Source organism: Idiotropiscis lumnitzeri, chromosome 12 (assembly GCF_059441095.1).
Source record: "Idiotropiscis lumnitzeri isolate Australia: NSW breed Sydney's pygmy pipehorse chromosome 12, RoL_Ilum_1.0, whole genome shotgun sequence".
In the NCBI taxonomy this organism is placed as follows: Eukaryota; Metazoa; Chordata; class Actinopteri; order Syngnathiformes; family Syngnathidae; genus Idiotropiscis; species Idiotropiscis lumnitzeri.
In genome coordinates this window covers 13,736,061-13,750,004 of record NC_142402.1, presented here as the reverse complement: position 1 = coordinate 13,750,004, position 13,944 = coordinate 13,736,061, and the positions used below count along the sequence as shown (strand labels likewise).

General features: G+C 42.6%; 4 protein-coding genes and 4 non-coding genes across 10 annotated transcripts; 7 read left to right on the top strand and 1 right to left on the bottom strand.

Moving 5' to 3' along the window:
- Positions 1–476: 476 nt before the first annotated feature.
- rps8a (ribosomal protein S8a) lies at positions 477–3,294 on the top strand. The gene is made up of 6 exons (XM_088311218.1): positions 477–571; positions 1,298–1,404; positions 1,615–1,714; positions 2,483–2,658; positions 2,854–2,983; positions 3,152–3,294. The coding sequence occupies exons 1-6, from the start codon at positions 568–570 to the stop codon at positions 3,259–3,261; spliced, it is 627 nt and encodes a 208-aa protein (XP_088167344.1). The 5' UTR covers positions 477–567; the 3' UTR covers positions 3,262–3,294.
- LOC148326047 (small nucleolar RNA SNORD55/SNORD39) lies at positions 1,144–1,221 on the top strand. The gene has a single exon (XR_015846251.1). It is a non-coding gene; the product is annotated as a small nucleolar RNA SNORD55/SNORD39 (small nucleolar RNA).
- On the top strand, positions 1,440–1,548 carry LOC148326046 (small nucleolar RNA SNORD46). The gene has a single exon (XR_015846247.1). It is a non-coding gene; the product is annotated as a small nucleolar RNA SNORD46 (small nucleolar RNA).
- LOC148326045 (small nucleolar RNA SNORD38) lies at positions 1,750–1,818 on the top strand. Its single transcript, XR_015846246.1, has one exon. It is a non-coding gene; the product is annotated as a small nucleolar RNA SNORD38 (small nucleolar RNA).
- On the top strand, positions 2,701–2,767 carry LOC148326044 (small nucleolar RNA SNORD38). Its single transcript, XR_015846252.1, has one exon. It is a non-coding gene; the product is annotated as a small nucleolar RNA SNORD38 (small nucleolar RNA).
- Positions 3,295–4,037: 743 nt separating the features above from the next.
- On the top strand, positions 4,038–7,805 carry acadm (acyl-CoA dehydrogenase medium chain). Its single transcript, XM_088311081.1, has 12 exons — positions 4,038–4,197; positions 4,488–4,602; positions 4,742–4,839; positions 4,919–4,988; positions 5,058–5,158; positions 5,269–5,349; positions 5,670–5,800; positions 5,876–5,984; positions 6,584–6,724; positions 6,802–6,897; positions 7,028–7,276; positions 7,394–7,805. The coding sequence occupies exons 1-12, from the start codon at positions 4,183–4,185 to the stop codon at positions 7,463–7,465; spliced, it is 1,278 nt and encodes a 425-aa protein (XP_088167207.1). The 5' UTR covers positions 4,038–4,182; the 3' UTR covers positions 7,466–7,805.
- A 127-nt stretch (positions 7,806–7,932) lies between these two features.
- On the bottom strand, positions 7,933–9,851 carry LOC148326041 (uncharacterized). Of its 2 annotated transcripts, XM_088311086.1 has the most exons (3): positions 9,614–9,851; positions 8,933–9,111; positions 7,933–8,845 (listed from the first exon to the last, which is right to left on the bottom strand). In XM_088311086.1, exons 1-3 carry the CDS (start codon positions 9,777–9,779, stop codon positions 8,354–8,356), a joined length of 837 nt encoding a protein of 278 aa, XP_088167212.1. In that variant the 5' UTR covers positions 9,780–9,851; the 3' UTR covers positions 7,933–8,353. The 2 variants fall into 2 exon arrangements, with proteins under 2 accessions (XP_088167212.1, XP_088167211.1); XM_088311085.1 differs by having other exon boundaries at positions 7,933–9,111.
- Positions 9,852–10,068: 217 nt separating this feature from the next.
- Positions 10,069–13,767, top strand: rabggtb (Rab geranylgeranyltransferase subunit beta). 2 transcript variants are annotated; one of them, XM_088311082.1, is made up of 9 exons: positions 10,069–10,193; positions 10,479–10,586; positions 11,530–11,727; positions 11,802–11,907; positions 12,328–12,380; positions 12,465–12,575; positions 12,668–12,793; positions 13,187–13,336; positions 13,403–13,767. In XM_088311082.1, the coding sequence occupies exons 1-9, from the start codon at positions 10,191–10,193 to the stop codon at positions 13,541–13,543; spliced, it is 996 nt and encodes a 331-aa protein (XP_088167208.1). In that variant the 5' UTR covers positions 10,069–10,190; the 3' UTR covers positions 13,544–13,767. The 2 variants fall into 2 exon arrangements, with proteins under 2 accessions (XP_088167208.1, XP_088167209.1); XM_088311083.1 differs by lacking the exon at positions 10,069–10,193 and adding an exon at positions 10,200–10,366.
- The last annotated feature ends 177 nt before the right edge of the window (positions 13,768–13,944 follow it).

Sequence of the window (13,944 nt, the reverse complement as noted above, 5' to 3'; positions counted from 1 at the left end):
GCTCACCGTAACTGTAATGAGAACAAGCGGAATTGAAAATGGTGTCCAAGGCTTAAACAAACTAAGCACATGCTTAATAACTCAGTATCACTCAAGGACACTTATCATTAAACTTTTTATATTTTTTATCAATAACATTGGTCAACATTTTTTTAAGTCAAAGAAGCAAATAAACTAATAATACGTTTGGCGACGCATAAGCCACCTCTGTTTAAAATTTGCTATTGACTAGTGTAATTAAAAAAAAAAAGGTTTTTGTATGACGTATAGTTGTAGTATAATCAATTCTGTGACCGGTGAGTGAAGAAATTAAAAAATGTACAGGGAAATTTCGATATACCATATATAGAACACAACGCGAATTATGTTATGGCAAACATTAAAACTGTTAAAATAAATACTGCATTCGAGATGTGTATAATATATTCTGTCTATATATTTTTCCATTATAAAATTTTTAAAAAAGCGGCACAAACTTCGTTGTTCGATGTAAATTCTCGCGAGACGAGATGGATTCTAACCTTCCCATGATCCCTTGCGGGTCCTCTTTCTAGCCGGCGCCTGAGAATGGGTACGTGTTTTCATGCTTGGGTCGGGAGTGAATCCATGTCCATCTGTCCTTTTATCCCAGGAATTTCGAACTATCTTACGAATATATTATCTCAAAACATAAATGTAGTCGATGTCTTTTCAACTTGAATATGTGCGGGCCGATTATATTATTTTTTAAGGCAGTCGTTTTCCGTGGACGTGTGAAATGCTCCAAGATGGCTCCTCGCTAGCTGTGTCTCGATCATTTGATGCTGAATTACGGCATAGCTCGCAAGATTATGTTTTGGGGCACAAATTAAGGTATTTTATCATATTGTGTTCATGACTTTTGAGGTTCTTTTCACGTAGAAGTTGGTAGGTAGTAAATCTAACATGGCTAACTGTACAGTCGATGTTAGCATTGCTGACTAGTCTGGTAGCTTCTTTAAGCTACAACGTGCTGTCTTTTTTACACTTAGTAAAATGTCTTGCATTGGTTAATTATACGCGCCGCTTTTGTGTCTGCTGTTTGCCGCCAATGTAAGTAGTAAACTTTTTTTTCCAACTAGTGCAGTTCTGTTCCTGCAGGTACTGAAGTATTCTGACTATGCTTGAGTGACATGATGAAGCTTTTCATGCGGAATCCGAATGCACAATGTGGACAACCTACCTTGGAGAACTGATTGCTCAAGCATACTCAGACATTCCTTAGGGTGCATGTGCTCATATGCCTGCTGGTCCTTAAAAATATATAATCTTTTTACAGGTATCTCAAGGGACAACTGGCACAAACGCCGTAAAACCGGGGGGAAACGTAAGCCCTACCACAAGAAGAGGAAGTATGAGCTTGGACGACCTCCCGCAAACACAAAGGTAAATGCCAAAAGGTGTGGTTTCTCCCTTGATGCCACGTGAGTGATGAAAACTGGACCTTAGGTAGGTCTTTTTGTGCACCGTTTTGGTGGCAAGTTTGAGACCTACCCGTGCTAGGCCTTGTCATAGTTACACTGACACAAAACTAAAAAATACATTTTTTTGTTTTTCACATGGTTGTTGTTGGTAATAAAAATATGTTTTCTTCAGATTGGTGCTCGTCGTGTCCACACCGTGAGGGTCCGCGGTGGGAACAAGAAATACCGGGCTCTGAGACTTGACGTCGGCAACTTCTCATGGGGCTCAGAGTGTAAGTCTCGTAATAGCCTAAAAGCTTTCATGGGATGTTCAATGAAGATAACTGTCCAGTTCTGCTACTGAATGCAAGTGCTGATAGTTTAGACTCTGAGAACATGCCTATTGTAAAAACCAGAGATGGGCACTTAACTTTTTTTTTTTTTTTTTTTGTCAATCCGTCCTCCGTCCTTACTCATTAAAATAATCATCTTTGTCCTTTAAAAATGCTTCCGTCCTTACTTACCCCACTCCCCGCTGGCAAAAAAATAAAATATACAAGAGTCTAACTGCAGAGGTTTCGTTCCTGCCTTCAAGTTCTAGTCTTGCAGGCATTCAATGAAGCTAGCTTTCTCAACTGTCAAGTGGTTTCTTGTGAGTCAATTGAAATGTTTACAACTGTTGTAAGCGTATTTGGATGGCAGCACAACCACCGTCAGTAATTGAACTGACGTGTAAACTTTTTTTACGGCAGATAAGTGTGTTGGCTTGATGCAAAAGTTGCGGCATACAAACACGGTGAATGCACACGACGCAAGCGACGTGTCGCGATAATCCACATTCTCTCTGAAGTAACGGACACAAGAGTGTCTTTGTCAGTGAGTACTTGACCTGGAGAATTAAAGGATGGATGAAAAACCACACCCGTCCTTGCTTAGTCCATCCTTTAAAAAAAATGATAGTCTTCAAAATGGTCTCGGACGGATGGGATGCCCATCTCTGATAACAATTACTAGTCGTAAATCAGGTGGAGGTGAGAAAATTAGCATTACGTCTCATTTAGGCTGCACTCGCAAGACCAGGATCATCGACGTGGTCTACAACGCCTCCAACAACGAGCTGGTCCGAACCAAGACCCTGGTGAAGAACTGCATTGTGCTACTTGACAGCCTCCCTTACAGGCAGTGGTATGAGGGGCACTACACCACTCCTCTGGGACGCAAAAAGGGAGCCAAGCTGGTGAGTGACCCAAGTTTGATGGACAAATAAGTCTCTGTCGTCTTTCTGTGAAGATAACTGTCCAGTTCTGCTACTGAATGAAAGTGATGCTAATGAAGACTCTGAGAAAGACCTGTTATTTAAAACTGGTAGCGCTTGAGAACTGTCAGGATGTTATACATTGCAGCTAAAATGTCACCAATCTTTGTTGTGTAGACTCCTGAGGAGGAGGAGGTCCTGAACAAGAAGAGGTCCAAGAAGACTCAGAAGAAGTACGACGAGCGCAAAAAGACGGCCAAGATCAGCCCTCTCCTGGAGGAGCAGTTCTTACAGGGAAAACTCCTTGGTGAGCCATTCAGGGGCTTGGTTGCTGTAGTGCAAGAAATTTGTGCTACTTGAGTTTTCTACAAAAAAACATCCCTGCCAATAAAGAGGGAAACTTGTATCAAAATGAAGCGATGAACTTGAGTGGGAACACCTACGTGAATGTTAATTCCATATTGTGCATTTACAGGCTGCATTTCCTCCAGACCGGGCCAGTGTGGCCGAGCAGACGGATACATTCTGGAGGGCAAAGAACTGGAGTTCTACCTGAGAAAGATCAAGGCCAAGAAAGGCAAATAAATGTTGAACTTGCCAATAAAAAGAAAAGTCTCACATTTTTCCTGGTTTTTACTCTCTGAGAAAACCTGTCTTGGTGCAAGTCATTTTTTTAGTTGCAGTGCTTTAAGTGGGCCAGTATGCAGTGCTACAGAGCCTCACCACAGTGGTCCCCAACATTTTTTTTCTTCTCTCAGACTGGTGCATACAAGTCATTACTTTAATTTGGGCGTGTACGCCTTTATTTAAATTTGTCACAAAAGCTATAAACGCACAAGCAGCCGACGCAAAGGCTAGCTTTAAAATAAAATGTTACCAAATATTAGATTGACGCCAATGTAATGCCCTTAGTTGGCTTTTATTTTTAAGTTGGGCTGCCGAGACTTGTTTTTGACATTTCGCCTTGCCTTATTGTTTTTAGTGCCGTTACATAAATTCCACAACATGATGCCATCCCAAAATTATATTCGGTTGCTCATTTAGGGCGGTATGAAACCGCAAGTTGCGCTAAAATTTGAAGTCCAGTCTTAATATGTCTCATGTTGTACTGAGCTGTCCGGAAAAAAAATGGCTTCTTGCATGAACTTTTTAACTCGTCCATTTGACTGCAACTTTACAAAATTTTATGCCCGTGTTTTATTGAAATAGGTGTGTTGGATAATAGTTGCAATAATCTAAACTTTATTTACAACAAAATGCTCAACGAACGGTACCTTATGTAACCTCCCGGTTTGTGTTGGCTGCGAGTAAAGCGTTCCAAGACTTTTGAAGGGTGTAAAAGATTAGGTAACATACTCAACCACTGGGACAAAGTTCACTCTTCGAGCGCCCGCTATGGGTCACGTGAGTTAACGCGCCGCCGTGATTGGACGAGCGGGCCGTCATATTCAAGTTGGGCCGAGCTGTCCTGATTGTTGTGACGTCGTCTGAACTTAAGTTGCAGCGATGCTCTTGAATAAGGTAAGTGTTGATTTTTATTAACCGTGGTCTACTGGTATATAAAACACAACCATATAGTGAGTCAAGCCACCATGTTCTTGTATTCGATTTAAAATGACGCGTCATTGTACTGACGTGCTAGCTAACGTACGTATCTTTGGCTAACGTTAGCTTGTTTTTAACGTTTGTTTTAACGGTATTTAATGCTATAGCGCGTTTTAAACCCATTATTAAATACCCCAGTCAAACTGCTTTCATGGTGTTCGTTACTATTATGGGACTGATTTGTAATTACCCACCACCACGTCCAGGTACTGAGAGCCGGGGTGCGCTGCGGTGTCGTTAGACTCCAGAGCACCACTGCCACTGCCGCTGATGCCAAAATCTCCGGCGAGAACACCTCAGCGGCTACGGGCTTCTCGTTTGGTGGGTAGTATCAAGATCTTCACTTAAGACGACTTTGTTACTGCATTTGGTTGGGTGGTTGTGCGTTGTACTCTATCCAATGGTATGAAAATGTTCTCGTTTTGCATTTACATCAGCCCTTTTGCTGTTTTTCCCACAGAGTTCACGGATCAACAGCGAGAGTTCCAACAGCTGGCTCGCAAGTTTGCGCGTGAGGAAATTGTCCCGTATGCTGCACAGTACGACAAAACCGGGGAGGTGAGTCTGCCTGTATAATGCGGCGGGCAAAACGAATATATAGAATTGCAATTTGACGTGTTTGTATTTTGTTTTGTAGTACCCATTACCTATTATCAAGAAAGCATGGGAGCTGGGTCTGATGAACGGTCACATCGGAGAGGAATACGGTAAGTTTGCACGGTGCATTTTTAATTTTCATCGACATTTTAATCTGATTGTTTAAAATAAACATTAAGGTGGAATGGGATTGTCCATCTTCGACAACTGCCTCATCACGGAAGAGCTGGCCTACGGCTGCACTGGAGTCCAAACTGCCATCGAGGCAAATTCTCTGGGAGTAAGAGCTCTGAATAATTTCTGCTCATTCCCAGGCAAACACTTTCATGTTCAAATCTGTCGTTTTGAATTGTAAAGAGGGTGATTAAGCCTCTGCTCTCCTCCCTACAGCAAATGCCTGTTATTATTGCAGGTAATGAGGCACAGAAGAAGAAATATCTGGGCAGGATGACAGAGGAGCCTCTTATGTGTGTAAGTACATGTTTATTTTCTGCTGAAACACCTGTAAAGCAATGGCGTCTTTGGTAGTTAATGCCTGTGCATGTGAAATTTGACATATTTTAATGCTCATTATTGCTGTACAACTGTAAATGAACAATGTAATTAAATAAATCTTGCTCATCCTTTTAAAGTGTAATGAACATTGTTTAAAATTTCACATTTTTGCCATCACTGGCGGCATCACGATTTTCTTTTATTTATTTTTTTTTAAAGATGCTCGCCCCACTTAAGTCTTGATCTCCTGAATTTACAGTTGTACTTTTAACCTTGTATCTTATCTTGTCCCGTAGGCATACTGTGTCACGGAGCCGGGAGCGGGCTCGGACGTAGCGGGCGTCAAGACCCGGGCAGTGAAAAGCGGCGACGAGTACGTGGTCAACGGCCAGAAGATGTGGATTACAAACGGCGGCAAAGCCAACTGGTATTGTGCACTTTAGCAATAAAGCTGCGATCCGTCTTGCCTGGATTGTGTTTTATTTTTTCCTTCTGTTCTCAGGTACTTCCTGCTGGCCCGCACTCACCCTGATCCCAAATGTCCCACCAACAAGGCTTTCACTGGCTTTATTTTGGATGCGGACACGCCTGGAATTCAAGTAGGAAGAAAGGTGAGATGTTAGCGTACCGTTTTTTCCAGTTTTTCCACCTTATTCCTTGGGCCCATGAGAATGATGGGCACAACCGCTGGTATGAATCAAACTGGCATTTTGTTTACAAGGTAACTGTTGGTGCAAGTCCGCTTTCGATGACAGGAACATACTATAACAATGTGAGAAAACTGGTCGTTACAGCTAAAGAGAAAACATTTCATTCCCACTGCAGGATGACAACGCTGTTGTCTTGCACGTGTGTTCTGGTGGTCTTTTCAAGCAAAAGTTTTCAGCCTTATCCTTTTTGTGTTCCTCATCCGGAAACTGTATAGGCTCTTAAAACAATATTCTCCCCTCATGCATACCCAGGACATGACCCTTGTAGTTGCAGATTCAACTTGTTCTTAATGTTAGTGCAGCAAACAGTGTAAAAAGTTCCAAAGCTGTGCATATTTTTTTAATTGCTATGGGGATATATGGACTGTTTAGAAAAACAAAATGTTTTTTCTAATGTTAAATATTTTCTTTGGTTCAAAAGTGGGAAACACTGTATTCGACGGGTGATAACTATTTGACTAAATAAGCAATTATAACCCCCCCCTTGCTGGGGTCCACAGGAAATGAACATGGGCCAGAGGTGTTCAGACACACGAGGCATCACTTTTGAGGATGTGAAGATTCCAAAGGAGAACGTCCTGCTTGGCGAGGGTGCTGGGTTCAAGATCGCCATGGGTGCCTTTGATAAGACTCGGCCACCTGTAAGTCACGCGACAGCAAAGTCGTGTTATTTTGTGTACGTGACATTGAGCTGATTAGATTTGCTGATGTGACACAGGTGGCAGCTGGAGCCACCGGGCTGGCTCAGAGAGCCCTAGACGAAGCCACCACTTACGCTTTGGAGAGGAAAACATTTGGCAAAGTGATTGCTGAGGTTTGTTTCCAAGTGTTAAGGGATGCAAATTAATTGCGCCCCGTTTACACACGCGTTTCATAATTGCCGTAAGACCATACGCCATTTTACTAGCGCGTAAAAAAGAATATTGTTTTTCCTTCTCTGGCAGCACCAGGCTATCTCCTTCTTGCTGGCTGAGATGGCAATAAAGGTGGAACTGGCACGCATGGCATACCAGCGCGCTGCCTGGGAGGTGGACCGCGGCCGACGCAACACCTACTACGCCTCCATCGCCAAGGCCTTCGCCGGTGACATCGCCAACCAGGTCGCTTCAGACGCCGTACAGGTGTTTGGCGGTAACGGCTTCAACAGCGAGTACCCGGTGGAGAAGCTGATGCGCGATGCCAAGATCTACCAGGTGGATGCGGCTGTGACAATGCCACAATGTGATGTTTTGCAAGGGCGGGAATTAAAATTGATGTAGAATTTTTACTTTCGAACGTTTTAACATTTGCTGCATTGTCTTTCTTTTTAGATCTACGAAGGCACCGCTCAGATCCAGAGGCTCATTGTTGCCCGTGAGCACTTGACAAAAGCCAAGAAATAGTTTGTTTTGTGGGGGTTTTTTTTGTGGGGGGGGCTTCACGTATAAAAGAAAAACACTATTGAATAATGTTATTTTTTTTGTGTGTTTATCTCGCCTTTGTCACCTGACTGCCTTGCTGAATAAAGTCCAGAAAGGGGACATGGGGATCCATCCATTTATAACCCTTCAAATAAAAGGCACACATGGCACCAGAATGTCGGTTAAATTATGAGTCCTATGTACAGATGCCATACTGAAAACAAAATCATGTAATCATTGTTTTGCTACAAATGATAACGGTGTTAGTTGATTGCTGTCTGTTACTTGTTCTAATAAATATTTCTTTATGGGTAAAAAAAAAGTTTTGATACCTTGTGGAGTTTGTGAAGTCGCTCAGATCTTGACACTGGCACACAGACGTACTCTTGATATTATCCACTCGGCTATGTGCTTTTAAAAGGCACTCTAACAACACTACAGTAAATGCATTACTTTTTTAAACCTTTTTTTCTAGTTTTTTTTAACAATACAGTGCTAGTACATAATTATTTAATTCAGGAAAATTCATTTTATTTTTGGCTCAGTCTCTGTAGACATCTGCACTACGCAATTGCATATGCAAAGAAGTTATTGGGAGGAGGATTGCAGTTTCCTCGAGTACAGCTTCTCCCTGCAACCTCCTTGATTGTGGGTGTGCAAGGATGACTATCGAGATCCTCGAACACACAGAATAAGAGATTTTGTGGTTGCTGAGAGATCAGAGCGACTCAGTGTTGTGTCCATGTGTGTGTTCAAACCCCGCCTGCAAGGACAGCATTTGCTTCACAATGCACAAAAATATGGTTTTTCGTCTGTGTCCAGGTTTCATTTGAGACATTTTTACAAGTTGAGCAACTAAATATTTTTATTTTATCCAATGTGCATTCTCATGTGCCTTAACATGTTTTGCTTAATAGTGAATGCCCTTCCACAAAATGAGCAAGCGAAAGGTTTTTCTCCAGTGTGTATTCTCATGTGTGTTTCCATGCAGTCTTTTCGAGTGAATGTTTTACTGCAAACCGAGCAACTAAAAGGCTTTTCTCCAGTGTGCATTCTCATGTGGCATACCAAGCTTGCCTTTTGAATGAATGTTTTATGGCACATTGAGCAATTAAAGCGTCTTTCTTGCTTGTGTGTTCTCCTGTGTTTGGTAAAATGCATCTTTCTAGAGAATGTTTTGCCGCAAACTGAGCAGGTGAAACGTTTTGGACGCGTTTGCAAAGTTTTCTTCTTCCCGTCACCTGCCGAGTTTACTTCACTTCTACAACGTTCTTTAGTCTCGTTGATGCCTGACGGTGGAGCAAAATGGTCACCAGGTGGTGGTCCCCCAGAGGGGGCTCCACTTGGATTGTGAGGCTGAAGCTGTGGCAAGTCAAAAAAAGGTCCATCTTCAATGTCTTCACTCTGACCAGAGAATCCAGTCGGTGGCAAGCTTGAGATGTCACCCACCTCTTCCTTCTGTGGCAAGTTTGTGACGCCACCCTCCTCCTCTTCCTTCTTAACATAAAGGGGCTGTAGATCTCCCTCTTTAACAGGGGGGAGCTCTAAATGCTCATCTTTTAAACTGGAGCTACCCTGCAGCACTTGAGAGGGAGGTTCTTCTTGACGAGCAGTCGGCACATTGACATCTGCGAGACACAAACGACACAAAGTGTTTATCAATTAGTCCGAAACTTGGGGTGGCGGCATTTTTGATCGCTAAACAACACAGAGGCGGTGCCTCGACAAACGCTATGATCTACACATACAACACTTTCAAATCATCTTGCTCCATTAGAAAACATAGACAATTACATAAACTTGGATTCATTCATATTTGTGGTTTAATTCTTCTGCACTGTGTGGCCAATTACGCAGAAAATAAAAGGTTGAATTAAAACACGCTCGATATCAAATAGGCAACGAGTACTTATCAGCCTTGCTATAGACTGGAGTGAAGTCAAAAGTGAATTGTTTGTTTAGGAAATGTAGTCGCGGTCAAATAAGTACTCCAAAAATAATGTGCATTAAGCATACCTACATATTACCACTTATTCCATATTACTTGCGCTTGCAATTAAAGCACTAATATGACTTATGTACAAGTTCTAAATAAAAACTTTTAAATACGAGGACGTTTACAGAACAAACCTTCGACGCGAGTCCTGCAAACAGCCTCCAGTTGCAGTCTTTGTCGCTCGGTCTCCTCTCTCGCTTGGCAAAGCTGCTTCTCGTACGATGCTATCGTTTGTTCAAACAATCCAAAAATTTCATCGGCGGCCTCAATAAGACGCTCCCTCACCAAATCTTTCAACATTTTCACGCCGGTAACAATTCAACGACTATTTTGACAGTTTAGCATCCGAGAGTACTTCTTTCTCTTTTTCTTTTAATTTACTGGTACATTACATCTCTTTTTAGTATACTGCCACCTAGTGTGCAGGAGTGTGCAAAAGGTGGCTGAGAAAAATATTTATAGAAAGAGGGTTAGGGTTTCAAGTCAAGATTAGGGTTTCAAGCCAGAGTGAGTGTAAAAAGTACACTACAGTACAGTAGATAATTCATTGTGTGGTAGCGTTGCGTCAAATAAAATTTTAAACTTGCTCTTCGCCCTCCAGTCTGCTGGTGGCAGTAAAGCTTTTACTGCCTTTCCGTCTCTCTGTCAATATCGTTGAAACCCATCGAAGAAGAGCAGGCTCCCGGACATGATCATGCGTCAGATTTCGGCATGGTAAACAGTAAATACAATATAATACAACACAACTTTATTCATATGGTGCATATGTGTCTATCTTGTTGTAAAGTTTTAATGGTAACATGTAGCTAAAGTGAATTAACGTGTCGTTATTGCTCCGTTGAGTACAACTCGGTCCTCATTGAGAAATTGAGACGGCAATTAAAATGGTTAGCATTTTTGGCTAGTCTGTAGCGCTTTTACATTGCTTTTACGCTCATGCAAGCCGTGTTCATACTTCTTCGGTACTGTACGTGTTAAAACTATATTTTTTTATGCCAGGCTACTCCAGTGAAAGACGTCTTCATTAGCCCTGATGCCCCCAACATTCTCCTGCTGGACAAGCATGCAGACTACATCGTTGCTTATGGCTCCAAAAAGGATGACTATGTAAGTGTTAAATGCAATTCATGTCATAAGAGGTGTGTCACAAAATATATACAGTATATTGTTTTGAGTCCAACTCGTTAAATAAAATCAGTGTGTTGAGCCATGGTTAAGGTTTATAATTAGTGTTTGAAATCAGTTGTCAATGTATGCTTGGAATTTTAGTGAAGGGTTAGGGTTTAAAAGTAGGTCTTAAATTAGTCTTAATTGGCTACAGAGCTGCCTATGATCATTTTTTTTGTGATCAGTAATGAAAGGAATTGATCAATGCCAGGATGGCCGAGTGGTCTAAGGCGCCGCGTTCAGGACCCAGTCTCCCCAGGAGGCCTGGGTTCGAATCTTGAATTTCCCCATTGTGGGACTAATAAAGGGAATATTATTATTATTATTATTATTATTATTATTAATCACATACCTTTCCACGGAATTTGGCCCATAGCTATCGGAGGCCACAAAATGGAAGTATCACTATTTTCAAACCAAGGTTGGAGTTTGAATAAAGGTTTCATATTTCAAATTAAAGTCTAAAGACAAAATTAGGGTTTCCTGACAAGGTGAGGGTTTCAAATGAGGCCGTCTGTATTGGAACATTTTCCATGTTGTTGTTGTTATTCCAGGCCAGTAGAGGGCATATGTTCATGTTAGTTTCCAATCTATTGCCCTCTATTTAGCAAATACATTTCTACCTGTTGTTCAATTTTGTAGTTTTGCTAAGCGGAGTTGAGCTACCTGCAATCTTACTACACCAGAATTTGCATTGGATTCAGTACAACAGGTTTAATGGAAGGTTAGGCTATCAATTTACCATATGACGGCAGGATCGCAACACAAGATATTTACAGCGAGCATTTATGTGTCTTAAATAAGTAAATGACACCGACCAATTGGAGCTGGGTGACTATTAAGAGTCAAGGCTTCTATTTGAGGTAACAATGTGTGCGTGTAGGAGTACACGCTGTCCGAGTACCTGCGCATGAGCGGCATCTACTGGGGTCTGACGGTGATGGACCTGATGTCTCAGCTGCCACGCATGAACCGCCAGGAGATTGTGGACTTCATCAAGGAGTGTCAGCACGAGTGCGGCGGTGTCGGCGCCAGCATCGGCCACGACCCACACCTGCTCTACACGCTCAGCGCCGTGCAGGTGATGCCACGCACGCACGCGCGTTTCTCTCCAGCTCTCAACAATTTATTTATTTTTGTCCTCCTCCTCGGCAGATTCTGTGCCTGTATGACAGCGTGGACGCGTTGGACGTAGACAAAATTGTGGAGTATGTCAAAGGGCTGCAACAGGCCGATGGATCGTTTGCAGGAGATAAATGGGGTGCGGCACCTAAGTTATATAAACAATATCATCTCTCGGCAAGGGAATGGAACACCCACTTAAACAATGGAACAATATGATTATCACCATTTGGATTTTAATATAGGGAGTCAAGATGGGATTATAGTTTTGAATTTGCATTCAAAACTCAGTTGGGGTTTTAAATTAGGGTTTGTAGCCATTTACAATTTCAAATTACGGTTTCATTGCAAGATTAATGTTTTAAATTCACATTTCTCAACAATGATTTTGAGTGTGGCGCACACAAATGCGCAACATTTCGTCTGGATCTGCTCCTGATTACTGCAATAGAATCTCATGTGTTGCGTTTAGTTGATGCCACGACCTTTTGGATGATGCAGGAGCTTGTTCACGTCTTGGCTCTGAGGTCTGACATTTTCATTTCTTTTGCCTCCTCAGGAGAAATCGACACAAGATTTTCCTTCTGCGCTGTGGCTACCCTTTCACTACTGGTGCGTATTTTCATTGCCGAGCTTCTTTATCCAGCGCAGATACTCATCTATAATATGGCCACCGTCTCCCTCCCCTCCCAATAGGGCAAGATGGACGCCATAGACGTGGACACGGCGGTGGCGTTCGTTTTGTCCTGTATGAACTTTGATGGCGGTTTTGGCTGCAGACCCGGGTCAGAATCTCACGCCGGTCAAGTAAGTGTCGTCCTAACTCCAGAAGTATCATGGCGCCTGTTGTTTCCCAACATTATGATGCGGCCTGTAACCAGAGTGTCCCGTTTTACCAGATTTACTGCTGCACAGGCTTTCTGTCGCTGACGGGCCAGCTGCACCAGCTAAACGCCGACCTGCTGGGCTGGTGGCTCTGCGAGAGGCAGCTTCCGTCTGGTGGCCTCAACGGGCGCCCCGAGAAGGTTCCCGCCATTCCTCGCCGTCTCACTTTTGCGTCATCATCAGCTTTTATGATCTCTTTCTGAAATGTCCGTTAACAGACACTTGATTTGCTACACGTGTACGCACTAATGATTCTGAGAGCCGTTGCTAATATTTTGCTTATTGTTATTAAGCGATATGAAGGAGTCAAAATGTTAAAAACAGTAAAGGTTAAATATATTTTTATTTAAAAAAAGAATCATCATAAATATAAAAAAAAAAGTTTAATATTACAAAAAGAATACCATAAACTAACAAAGCAAAAACATTTTATACATGCTTGCTTTTTTTCTTTGGCAATAAAGGACATGTTTTAAATGTTGCGGGCTGCTGCAACGCATTGTGGGAAGTTTCACTATGTCGGCCTGTTTCAGCTTCCGGACGTGTGCTATTCCTGGTGGGTTCTGGCGTCTCTCCGGATCATTGGCAAGATTCAGTGGATCGACAAGGACAAACTGCGCTCCTTCATCCTGGCCTGTCAGGACGAGGAGACGGGCGGCTTTGCCGACCGGCCGGGAGATATGGTGAGCGGAAAAGTCTCAATCAACCCTTCTGACGCGTCATCGTTGCTGACTCGTTGCTGCGCGTAGGTGGACCCTTTTCACACTCTGTTCGGTATCGCCGGCCTCTCGCTGCTGGGGGACGAGAAGATCAAGGCGGTGAATCCTGTGCTGTGCATGCCCGAGGATGTGCTGCAGAGGCTCAGCCTGAAGCCGGAGCTCCTCAGCTAGCCTTCGTGTGCTCGTGTCTCACACTGACACACACTGAAGTTAACATTCCTGTATGAGAAATTTATCATCAAACAATATCAAAATCCTACATTACACAAGGACTCTTACATCGATTTCCCAAAATGTCAACTGGCTTTTACATTGTCCTCAGTCCAAAAATAATTTAGTGTGAATATGAATATGTAACTTATTTGGTTGCTTCGGGCAATAAATGTTTAGATGCACTCCTCAGAGATAATTGTTGTTGTTCTGTCATCCACAGGCAGATAGCGCTGTTACCTTTGTGAATGCGCCACACTCTCTTACTAAATCTATTACCACTAGTCAAGGGAGTTTTGGACGTAGTAAAAGATAGCAGTGATGCCAATAAACATAGTCATGTTAGTAAATGACATTGTAAT